Here is a 12,976-nt window from a genome sequence, read left to right as displayed (position 1 = left end):
CCAAACCCGTTTGTCCAATTCAAGTAGGTCCATATTATATCTCACCTACTTAACTTGGACGATTCCCTCTACTCTAATTTGGTAACGTTTTCATTTCCCTCATTTTTGGTTACCAAAACTAGTCCCAGCGAATCAATCAGCGCCCAGGCTTTGATCATCTGTAAAACCCCACATCAGTTTCAATCAAGAAACCCCTCTTCTTCTTCTTCTTCTTCTTCTTCTTGCTGATCGTGAAAAACTTACCAGAGCGAAACCCACAAGAAGACGAAGATCAAGAAAGCATGGACGACAATGAAGACGAACAGACAAGTTCTCTTCCTCCCAAGAAGAGACTGAAACAACATGATCGTCGTCAGCCTAATCATGAAGGCAGCAGCAGTGAAATCCACTCTTGCAATGTCTGCCAGAAAAGCTTCGCATCACTCAAGGCTTTGAACGGCCACATGAAAATCCACGGCGGAAGCAAGTCCAAGGCTGCCAGGCCTCCGTTTCCGGCGCCGGAACCATCTGAAGACAAAGGCAAAGACGATGATGGTGTTAGTGCTAGTAGTTCATCCGATACCAACATACAGAAAGATGTTGACGTAGCAAGCTTCTTGCAAAATTTGAGCGATATCGAAATTCAGAGAAACGGGCCAGATGGGCCAAGGCAAGAAGGGTATTGTTGGAAGCAATGCAGTAGAGATAACAATGCAGAAGACCGGCTTGGTTATGGAGTTTCAGGGAAGAAGGCAATGCCGGTTCCATACAAGGACAACCCTTCATCCAAGAAAGTGAAAATTGATGGTACAACTAGAACTGGTTCTGCTTTGGTACAGACGAAGTTGGCTGGAGGTAAAAGAAAGGCTTCTGTGGAAGATGATGAGAAAGGTGATCAAAGCAGAGTACCAAAAGATTTCACAAGTAATATTTCAAAGAAGGTAAAGATTGTTGGCAGAGGTGAAGACCCCAAAAGAGACACGGTTTCACATGACCAATCCCGGAAGCTGCAGATTCCAAGAAAGCCCCAAGTTGAGTCAAGTAAAACCTTCCCAGCTTCACAAGCAACGGAGACTTTCAGCTGGAATTGTAAAAGTAGCAGATCGGCTAGTGCGAGTGTGAAAATAGGTGAATCTGGGTTTGGTACCAAGTATGCTGCAAAGAGTAGTACGAGTTTGAAAATGGGTGAATCTGGGTTTGGTGCTAAGTATGGAACAAAGAGTAATACGAGTGTAAAAATGGGTGAATCTGTGTTTGGTACCAAGTATGCAAAGAGTAATACGAGTGTAAAAGTGGGTGAATCTGGGTTTGGTACTAAGTTGGCTGCTCGTGCTCCTACTAGTACTAAAGAAGCTGCAGTGGAGGATAGCAAACAGCATGTGTGCGAAATTTGCCACAGGACGTTTAAGACTTATCAGGGTCTTGGTGGCCACATGAGGATTCATAATTCGAAAGGAGGAGTGGCGAGAGAAGCTCCTACAGCACCTGAGGTCAGAGCAGCGACAGGTCATGAAGATGGTGAGACTGGTGTAGACCCTCAAGGCCACAGGAGTGTTGGTAGTTCTAGAAGAGTATCAGTGAGAAAAGCTCCTGCTGCACCTGTGGTTAGAGCACCGTCTGATCATGAAGATGGTGGGAGTGATGAAGACCCTGAAGCAGCATTGCACGAAGAAGAAGCAGGGGCCAAAACTGAAGGGCGCCATGAAAGAGGTTTCAATCTCAACCAAGTCCCAGATGAGGATTCGGATGGAGCTGCTTAATGTGGTTGGAAGATTTAAAGGAAGCTGAATCAACTGCTCCTATTTGATCTCACTTTAAAAGTTCTTATAATTTGTTTTTCCCATAGAACATAGAATCCAGAGCAGGTTCACTTGTTTGTTGACAAAGGAAAGGAATCTGAAAGTGCTGGTGAATCAGTAGTGTACATACCCAAATGAAAATGACGGAAACTGCAAAATAAAGAATCCTGTAGTATGTTTCTTGTGTACATCTCTGTATCTCGTAGCTTTTTGAGTTTATAAAGCTGTCCTAGTATCTGTGGTATATTTTTCTTTTATTACTGAGAAAAATTATGAATGGGGTGCATTTCCACAAAGCCTGAAGTAAAATGCTCTGAAAACGCAACTGAAAGAAAAAGGACTGTACACAAGCAGAAAAATTTCTGGGTATTTCTTTGATAAAAATTTCTGGTCATTTACATGTTAGTTATACTACACTCCTTGCCAAGTTTATGCTGCCAGAAACGTCTTTTCACCCCTAGCATGTCAACTACAAATATCTGATATGCCTGGTGCACTCTAACATAAATAGGTGCACTCCACTGTTGTCTGATGGCTGCGATGTGACTTGGCACAAGCGTAGAGAACTTGCTCTCCTCTGAATGAAATACCCACTGAGGTGTTGGATTTAAGTTGATAGTTGAGTCGAGAGTTGAGACCTCTGGCCAAGATAAATGTCTTCACTTTCGGGTGATAATCTCTGGCCAAAATCGTCCATGCTCTTCACCAACAAAGTTGGCCTCCCATGTTTCTGCAGCTTCATCATGGATTAGCAGTCATTATCAATTGATGCATTATCAATTTGTGAGGAAGTCAACAGACTACATTTTCAAGTCTTTTTAAGACATAATATTCAACCCACAATGAAAAAATAAAAATCGTGCATCAAACAAATTGGTACTTTGTGTCTGATTTAAATTAATGCAAAGGAACAACCGACATTGTCCACAATGTGAAAGTAGTAGTGGTAAAATTGGAAATTACACGGCTGATATTATTCACAATGAAACCACAGGGACCAGATCGTAAATTTTAGTAAATTCCAGGGTATAAGAGAATTACTTTGGCTTTAAAAAGCAAGATACTACCACTAACACAGATAAGCCACAAGAAACTGAATATAGTCTCTTACATCAAATTACTAACTATTGAATTATATATTGATTAAAATCCCTACAAGTTCCTTTTTATTTATTTCTTCTTTAGATAGCTAATGCAGTATATTATGGCATACAATCTCAGTTGATCATGTCAAGTTTAGAACCAAGAACCAATGAGTTGTCAGTTTAGAAATTTCATACCTCAGCTAATGAGTCGCTTTGTTGATCAAGTTCACGTAGCTGTTGCATAGTCATTCCAAACCATTCATCTATCCAAGCAAAACAATTGCGGTGACTTTCAAGGAAAAGAGCCCTTTCACCCTGTATAGAAATATAACGGTTAAGCTCCACAAAGATTTGAAGACAAATATATGGAAGATAAGTAATGCATTATCAAAATTAATGGATTCAGAGCAGTACAAATTCCTGACAACTTGTTTTCATTTCCTTTACCATTGTACCTTTTATTCCACCTAAAATCATTCTAGCTACAAGCTATCCCTATGTGATATTTCTCTACAATTGTTTCTCTTTTATTCCAAGCATGTGATGCAAGACTGATGGACACCAAGGCAGACTCATAATTTTGTTTATAGAAATGGTGCAGTATGAAATTTCATAAGATGAATGTCTTTTTCATATGTTGGGCTTTTAGAAGCTCTAATATGAAACATAACATTTTAGAACTTTCAAGCTGTCATATTTATATAAAATATATATTGCATCAAGGTTCAGTTTCTACTTTCTCGTATTAATACAGGGTAGAATAGCAATTCTAAGCAACATAAATGGTTAGAAATATTTAAGTAACTCAAAGTTTGACATGCAAGGCAAGCATATTAGAGCATTCAAACAATCAGCTTGGCAAAAGTAAAATCCTATAAAAACCTTTGCAAGTGATCCTGCCCCTATCTATCTATATCTACGTGTGTGTATGTGTGTGTTCCAACGACTACAAATACAGTAGAACAATCAATATAGATTGAGTGCAACACATTTGCACGAACTATTATGTGTATGTTGCAAATTTCAATTCTGCAGCTCTTAAAATGTGAATTAATCAGTGGCCAATAAAAACAAACATGTGAATCATTCTGCTTGCAAATAAACTTTAGAAGTCAAGTTAAACAAAATAGTGACTAATGTTGAAATAATGGCATTTTCCTAGCTATTGGATGCACTAAGACCAGAGACATACCAATAGCAAAGCTTGTTCAAGTTTATAGCCAAATCCCCAATATGGCGCATCTATGGTGACCAACTTGTAGGCTGTCATAACTGGACTTGACGTATCCTGCAATTTAGGTAACAATTAACAGTTCCTGATGAAAACAGAAACAAAAAGCAGATGGTGCAGAGCAATTTTTTACATAGAAAGTGCAAAGTCCAAGCATAAAAAACTAAAGTTTAATCACTTGCAAAGAAACTTGTTTTCTTTCTTTATATGAGAGAGAGAGCCATAGATTCAACCCAAACAATTTACTGGTAAGGGAGATTCGAACCTGCCATCCCTCTAAAAGTGGACCACGGCCAGTCTTCTCTGATTTAAAATTAGAGAAGTCTGTATTGTTACTACCAACCACGTAACTCCAGTAATCCCTTGCAGATGAAGCTATATCAACAATTTCCACATCCCTGGCTGCTAATATTTCTTTGCTTAAACCATGTACCTGGTTTGTCGGTAAATGGAAAATACATTAAATTACAAATTTATTGCTACAGACTGAGTTCTAATTTTAATTTCTTCTCAAAAAGGAAAGAAAAAGTGAAAAAGGAGTTTTGACTTTTAAGTCTGACTAAATCAGAGGGAGCAGAACATTTTCAAGAAACTTACATTTTCGGACTGACCATTATCAGCCCTATGAACAGTTTCAATGGTCAACTGAAATTTGGTGAAGTATGGGCACTGCACAGATACAAAACAAATAATGCTGCTTCAGCAATCTTCAAACGCAAAGAATATACATGGAATACTTATTATTTCAAAAGACAGACAAGAAATATTACCTTGATTACTGTACGATTGGGCATCCATTGAAGAGAAACCAAAGAGTCAAAAACCTTGTTAGATAAATTTCTCAAGTCTGTTTAACAAATGATATACACAGATAATAACAAGATAAAGACATGGCAAACCTGTTTTGCATCTTGGGTATGCGTTCCAGGCTTCCTCTTGCATGATGAGTGCATCTGCTGGTGCAAAAGTTGTAAGCCAAGTAGGAGCTTTGCTGGAATAAAAGGTTTTTTGAGTAAGATAATGTAACCTTGAGATTCACAACAATTGACAGCATGAAGTGTATTAATCAATGAGCCACTCCAGTAAACAAATGACTAAGCAGTTGTTTCAAAATGTAAATCAATCATTAGTTCACTAACAATAAGGGTTTCTACAAGTTTATTTATTCATTAGCAACCTGTACTTCAATGTTTCACGTACACCTATCACATGATAATTCAGCAGCAACTTAAATCATAAAATCAACTACATTACTATCTGTTTTGGAATTACCTTTGTAGACGATAAACCTTAGAAGTGTATTGACCCTTTCCAAAGACATCATCTTCAAAGGATTTATTCTCTAAAATTTCCACCCCTTCCGTACTATTCGTGTTCTGTTGCTGCATCTTTGTGACCATGTATGCCTGAGCAACTTGATACTGCAATCCAAACACATCATTTAACAAGCACTCCATAAGTTTTTGATAAGTGAAGTTCAACATTGCAATAAAACTAAGGATTCTACAAAATTCAAATCATAAATTCGGAGCTGCATTTTACCTCTTCTAGAGACATGGGCATCACAATACGACTTCACACGCAAGTCCCCAATTGGAGAGTCAGGAGTTAAGGAAATACCTCAATAGAAAACAGAAAACTAATTTCATCTATAATAAGACTTGCACACACACATGGAATAAATGAGTATGCATACACACACACACACACATATGGTATCTATATAGTTCCACATATGAACATGATTAACTAAAACAATAAACACGAGTAATTTGCAAGAGAAAGTATCATGTATATCCGACATTTCACCTAAAGCCACCCTATACAAACTTGAAAGCAGCAATTAAAGTTTTTGCCGTCAGTTTCTTTCGGAATGTAGACGAAAGTAGAAAACTTTAACATCTAAATCTTTCAATGTTTGATCATAGTAGCATAAACAAAGAGGCAAGTAACAGCAAACGTGAAACTAGCATTAGAAGGGCAACAAAATAAAGTAGAACCCTGCCAAACAACCATTAAACACCAGAATAACCCCTAACTTGGTCAATTGGTCTGAACCCAATTCATGCCTCCACAGAACAAAGCCCACACCAAAGCAACAAAAATCAAAACTTTGAACTACTTCAATTTTCTCACCAACCAAAAAAACAGTCGGCGCAAAATTTCAAACCCAGCACCCAGAAACCATGATCAAATTGAAAAAAAAAAAAGCAAAAGCAAACCCAAAAAGGATACAACTCCTTCATCAGAACCATCTCTACCCCAAAGTCTCGACCGTTAGCTTCAAATGTGGCACAGAAAACGAAAAGAGACAGAACCCAGATAGCAAAACAAGGACGAAGAATATCAGACAACGTTGAGGATGTGTTTGCTTAAGCGGGTTGAGAGCTTGTGGGATGAAAAATCTTAAGTACGTGTCTCATTGGTTGGCCTTGTAATAAAGGAAGGGCACGTCACGACTCACGAGTCACAACCCGTAACTCACCAGCGCATTTTAGCCGACGGGGTCAATGATCGTGAAGAGTCACCAGTCCTTTTCTCACTGCCTCGTTTATTTTGACTTTCTGCGATTCTAGACCTAACCGCCGTCCAACGCGTTTTTGAAACCCGTTGCCACCGAGACGGCGTCGTTTCTGTTCAACTTTCCAGAGCAATTTCTAGGTCGGCAACGCTAAAGCTTTTGCCTTTTTTTTTAGTTTTCTATATTCCTTTCAGGTTGACCAGAAGAAAATTCTTTTTTTTTTTTTTGCTTTTATATTTAGAAAGCAACAAAATAGGTGCGGCAGCCAGAACAAGGTATGCTCAAGTTTGTTGTATCTGTTTAGACCACATAATCCGGCTGTCACATGCGATTAAGTGAATTTCCATTTATGAATCTTTTGCTTCTCCAGCTAAGTATAGGGTTCCTAATTATTATGTGTACCAACTAAATTATATTCCTTAATGATGCGTATAGCCGTTATATGTTTCTCTTACTATAATCATCTTTGCTGTTTAAAGAGGTATGATTTGGGTTTGCATTGCCCAAATTTAAGTTCCATGTGACAACATTTATGTGTTGTACTCATTAGAAAATTTTGATTATGATAAGCATTGCAAGTTTAAGACCCATTAGTTACAAAACTATTTATCAAACTTCAAGTTGACTAATGAAGAATGCTCATCTTACGACCGAGCAAACAAGGTTAATCGTGTGGTTGAGCAAATACTGGACATCATAGAAGTAAGCCTATTGAGTGTGCCCAATGCTCATCTTATAGCTAAATTGCTAAAATGTTAATCCTTTGGGTAAAAACTTGAAAACAAACATGAAATCCATTCATCTTGGTTATTAAAAGTCCATATTGCATATTTGCTCACCTAAGGGACAGTTTTAAGGGACCTCTCAACCACATGAATTAAATATAAAAGCAGAAATTATAACAACTTAAAACTGTGCATTTATTTTCAGCCATCAGATTCACTTGTTCCTCACAGTCCCTTAAAAATTGTCCCTTAAGTGAGCAGGTCTTGTCTATATTGGCTTCAATTATTACATTTATATGCACACAGAGACACGCAACACTATCCTGAACGGAAAAAAATCATTAAAGCCAATAGAGAATAGCTAACTTATGTTTGATTGAAAATATATAGGGAATTTTATAAAAAAAAAGTTGTTGGAATTATATGGAAATCTAGGATTGAGGTTCTTTTGACTTGGGTAATATGGGTTGATGAAAGATTGAAGATTTCTTGATTGAATTTGTTATCAAGCTTTATGGATGATTTGAAAGATTTGAGTGTAATTTGTTCCAACACCAAATATCGGTTACGGGAACAAGAATCGAAACCTTAACCAAACTCCATTGGTTCAGTTTTCCTCGATTTCAAATTTAGAAAACGCTCGACTTGAATAGAACCAAATTTGTCAGTTTTGATTCTGAAGAAAAAAAAAATTAAACCCTAACCAATTAGCCCCAGCCTAGGAATACCTTATCTCCCCAATGGGGCCCCATTTAATTTTATTTTCTTACACTCGAACTAGTTAATGCATCTCCTTATTTTGTAATGTTATATGCAAGATAATTAAGTTCAATGTAGAACCAGAAACAAAGTACTCCTCTCATAAGTAACAAAATATCTCCATCATTGTAACACTTGTAGTAAGCTCTTTAGTCAAATATGGATCTGAAGGTACATGAGGAAGAATGACAATAATGTTCTCACAATGAATCACAACAACCCGCAAATGTTAGGTTATAGGTTTATTTAAAAGAATATTATCTAAACCTAATTCCAATCTCATCAACGACTAGAGGCTTTATTAAGGGAGGGGTTAGATCTTAAGCTTCTAAAATGCTGATCTAGAATTTGTTCGCTGTTGCAGCATTCTGGTGCCACCCCACATACTCCAATGTGTGTTATCATGTAGATTTACGACTGATATCCACTCAATCCTTGATCCACTCAATTAATCAACTCTGATATCCTGGTTTTAAACACAAGAGAGATAATCAGAAACTATAATTGAAAATTTGCTAGATATAATACAGATTAGGACCCGTATAAAATATTTGAAGGCATCTAGAAAGCCTTGATTCAACTATAAAGATAATTATCCATGATTGTCATGAACTACAAATAAATAAACTTGCACAAAGATAACCAACTATGAGCTCTTGGGTTCCCTTTCTACAAATTGCATATAAATCAAGAAATTGTTCCACATAATCTAGATGAGAATTCTAAGTGGCTCGAAGTGATACCTCTGATGCAAATAAAGTATCACATTGAAAATAGGGAGCAACATCAGAGTCAATATGGAAATAGCACTGCATTGGAGAATTAGGCAGAAGATACTAAAAATGGCACAAAAAACACTATAGTAACCAGTCATTTGCAAAATCTACTGCACTAAGCATCTAGAGCTTTACATGTCCTCCTATAGAAAAGAGTTTCTACTTTCCCGAACAAGTATGAGAATAACAGAACTGGTGCACGAACTATTCTACAAATACATCAAAATGCAATTAGCATCATTGCATCAGTAAATCAAGCTATAACTATCTTGTGCAATATTAACAAAAGATTATATGGAGGGGGTGGCAAAAAACAACCAAGTAACATTAGAATAAAGATAGTAGAGCTTCTATTGATAACAAAGATTGGTGGGAAAATACCTATTACTTTTTTTTTAGCATCTTTCAAATTAACAAGGCAAGCATACCCTTTTTGCAAACTCAAATACTTCTATAAACAATTACGTTATTGGCAAATATAAGGTCATTACTCATAACAAACCATGCTTTTCCTTTTCAACTGAAAGATTACACATTATCCATAAACATTAAGCTGCACAGCAGAAGCATCTGGCAAAGTGCTTAAAGAAAAAAGGGAGAAGCAAACAGTTCGACAAATGAGAAAGACCTTGATAGAACCTCAACTCAAGCTAATCAAGTCTAGCAAGTAGACACTGCACTTGAAAAAGAAAAAAATGATTCAAACAAGCTAACGTAGTACAATAAAAGTTCTGAACACTTAAAACTGTCAAGCATTGAGATGAAATTTAAATGGGATATTCTCAAAAGCACCATTGCAATCACACAAGACCAAAAAGCTCCTTCGTTCGCTGGAAACCAATGCTTAATACACAAACTTTATGTATGATTCTGAATAATCAACATAAACTATAATTCCGAGTTAGATATGAAAAATTTATACTCAAAAGAGGCTTTACTTTATTACTCTGCAAATTCCTAACAAAAGGCCTCTCTATATCTTCAGAAAGCTGAAAAACCCAAAACCAATAGTCATCAAAATCATACCTATTTCAATTATCTTGCTCAGAGCAGAAACTTGATGAGCTTTCTCGACGATTCCATGGACGTAGTTCTCGCCGAACCAGCGGTGGTCGGCGTCATATACTTGATAGAGGACAACGGCCAGATTCGTCTTGCTCACTGCCACCACTCGGATCTCGTCGGCGCGACGACTGGATTTTTCGGCTTAGATGGACGGGGTAGAAAATTGAGTGGAGCGCGGTAGCTGCGACGCCGTCGACTGCGGCAGAGGCTGATAGTCTTCTCTAGATTGCCGTTCGTATTTTCATCTTCTCGATGAGAGAGATAGGAAAAAAAAAACAAAAAAAGGAAGACGTCGAAATCTCAGCTCTGGAGAGCAGATTTCTGATTGGGTTTGCTATTTATACCGAGGGTCCAAAAATCCTTTACAATCCATCACCTACTATAGAATCCTTCAAAATCGTTGGACCGTTGAATACCACTAGATTTATATTAACTTTTTAAAATCTGAATTGAATACCTCTAGACTTTCCAGAATCCAAAACAATCCAATAGACTCCTAATTGAATACACCCCCCTAAGTATAGGGTTCCTAATTATTATGTGTACCAACTAAATTATATTCCTTAATGATGCGTATAGCCGTTGTATGTTTCTCTTACTATAATCATCTTTGCTGTTTAAAGAGGTAAGATTTGGGTTTGCATTGCCCAAATTTAAGTTCCATGTGACAACATTTATGTGTTGTACTCATTAGAAAATTTTGATTATGATAAGCATTGCAAGTTTAAGACCCATTAGTTACAAAACTATTTATCAAAGAAAAGAAACACAATTTGAAAGAATGAAGCCTCTTGGGCAACCAAAGTTTACAACATCAAAAATTAAGGCTCTAGAAGCCTCACTTGGGACCCTATAACTGTTGTAAAAAATATGAGACGGAATTTCCGTAAAATAAAAAGACAAAATAATATGGTAATATCGTGGTAAATAAAAATAATGATATAGATGAGAAAATAAAATAAAGTAAGAAAATAATATAATATATAGGTTTTATATAGGAAAACTTATCGAGTCGCGGCGTGCAAGCGCACTGTCCTAAGAGAAGATTCGTCCCCTACTGCACAGGGTTGAATGACAAACTTCCCCCAAGATACAACAACTCTTTGAGCTCCGTCGTGCAGCTAAGAAGCCCCATTGAACCTTAATCACCCGTACACTCAAAACGGTGTATAAGTAAAGTATGTATATGTATAGTTTGTAAGAATATCTTTGGTAGAGGTATTTGGCTAGAGTGGTTGCATTATGGTGGATTATACCGTCATGTATACCCTCATTATCCGACAATCTAAACTCCCACACATGTGCATGTTTCATGTCTCACCATATGCCTTCCAACCATAGCCACGTACCCTTATATAAGGTACAGTTACCATACCATCAATAGCCTCATTAACCATATAACGGTCAAATAATAATCATATATTTATAACATAAAACCTTTAAATCATAAATAGAGTAATAAACACAAAATGAAAATAACCTCCAAAATAAATAAAGAAATGAATAAAATATATTTTAATTTTAAATCATAAAATTTCCAACAATCCCCCACTGATTTAAAATTAAAATAAAATCATTTAAAACAAAATAAGTGAGTGCTTTTACTGTGCAATCGGCATAGGTACCTTTCGGGTTTGAACCTAGCTTAGTGTGATAGTCTCCATTTGAGGAACCAAAGTGACACAGTCTTGAACTTTGATACCTTTGACCAAACTTCAACATATCACACACACAGTACAGGTAATTAGACAGGTTCGCGTGTTGGCGCATTTATGGCTGTGCGCGTATCTTGATTCTCATGAGAGTATTAGAGAACAAACCAATTCTCATTGTCGCGGCCTCACGAACAACTCTCACTGAGGTGAGTTCTCCAAGGGTACGTGTGCCCGGACCCCGCGGGAGTTTGCTCGCCTCGAAACTCATTCAGGGTATCATTGTTTTCCCTTCCTAACGTCACATTTAATATAGCACCTAATGCCTTAGGGATGCACAGGATAATATCTCTTTTGGATATATCCTTAAAATTTATGTGTGCTATATTTGAGTCACGCAGTATGGATTGTTTCTACCACATTGTACTTCCTTCATGGGATCTCCAATCACAGAAGTTGGGTTACCTCCCTAGGTGACTCCCTTATAGGCTTAAGCACATCCCCCTTCAGCAATTTTATATATATAGTCTCCTCCTCAAGACTATAAGAGCCTCATCCGGGAGGCATATATGACTTATGTCATATTTTATTTATTTTATTTTTCTTTTGGTCATGTCTTGCTTGTCCCTTTAGCTCGCAAAACCTGCATTTTAATTTATCTGCAAGCCTCAAATAAACCATCAGCCACAATTCTCATAGGAGTGTTTTCCCTCCGTATGAGAATAAGATAATTTATAATTCTACACAATTTATTTAATGATCACGTAAGATAAATCGTTACGAGTGTTACCCCCACATTACCATAGGAAATTTTAAAACACCATTGGAGTAAATATTAAATGGGGAACAAAAATATAAATCATAACCCCCACATTTTCAGATATTAAATGTTCTTAAGACATGTATAATAAATATTAGCAGGAGTTATAACTAGAGCTTACCCCCACATCTCTCCATGACGCTTTCATGAGAGAATGGTAAATGCTAAATATACTCATAAGAAGATCAGTTATGTAAAACCCGCAATAATAAGCATTAAAGAATACTAATGAAATAGTTAAAATTTCAAATAGTAACCCCCACTATTGAAATAAAAAATAACTCCTTAATGATTTATTGAAGCAAAATGAAAACCTTCTCGATCACAATTGAACTTACAAGAATTTTTTGAGCATGCATTTTTGTTTATGACCTGTTGCATTTTTGTACACACAAGCTAATATATAGTAGCATATGTAATTTCATAATGTATATATAAATTAATTTTTAGAGTAGAAGAAAACGTACCATCACTATTTTCTTTCTCTGCAATCACTCAGAAGCTCAATCAATGTTACAGCTAATAACTCAACTAAATTTTAATAATGAGACAAAATTAATAGTA

The 12,976-nt window shown here is 36.6% G+C and overlaps 1 protein-coding gene and 1 long non-coding RNA gene across 3 annotated transcripts; both read right to left on the bottom strand.

The window, feature by feature from the left end:
* Positions 1-2,104: 2,104 nt before the first annotated feature.
* On the bottom strand, positions 2,105-6,746 carry LOC112165708 (phosphatidylinositol transfer protein 1). 2 transcript variants are annotated; one of them, XM_024302321.2, is made up of 10 exons: positions 6,330-6,746; positions 5,637-5,667; positions 5,367-5,515; positions 4,994-5,085; positions 4,865-4,872; positions 4,692-4,763; positions 4,360-4,527; positions 4,056-4,151; positions 3,059-3,178; positions 2,105-2,508 (listed from the first exon to the last, which is right to left on the bottom strand). In XM_024302321.2, exons 1-10 carry the CDS (start codon positions 6,347-6,349, stop codon positions 2,386-2,388), a joined length of 879 nt encoding a protein of 292 aa, XP_024158089.1. In that variant the 5' UTR covers positions 6,350-6,746; the 3' UTR covers positions 2,105-2,385. The 2 variants fall into 2 exon arrangements, with proteins under 2 accessions (XP_024158089.1, XP_024158088.1); XM_024302320.2 differs by having other exon boundaries at positions 2,105-2,514; positions 6,330-6,745.
* Positions 6,747-8,202: 1,456 nt separating this feature from the next.
* On the bottom strand, positions 8,203-10,279 carry LOC112166612. The gene is made up of 2 exons (XR_002923340.2): positions 9,902-10,279; positions 8,203-8,565 (listed from the first exon to the last, which is right to left on the bottom strand). It is a non-coding gene; the product is annotated as an uncharacterized LOC112166612 (long non-coding RNA).
* Between the last annotated feature and the right edge of the window lie 2,697 nt (positions 10,280-12,976).

This window comes from Rosa chinensis, chromosome 5, assembly GCF_002994745.2.
Source record: "Rosa chinensis cultivar Old Blush chromosome 5, RchiOBHm-V2, whole genome shotgun sequence".
Classification (NCBI taxonomy): domain Eukaryota; kingdom Viridiplantae; phylum Streptophyta; class Magnoliopsida; order Rosales; family Rosaceae; genus Rosa; species Rosa chinensis.
Note: the sequence above shows the minus strand (reverse complement) of the source record. Positions and strands in the feature narration are given on the sequence as shown.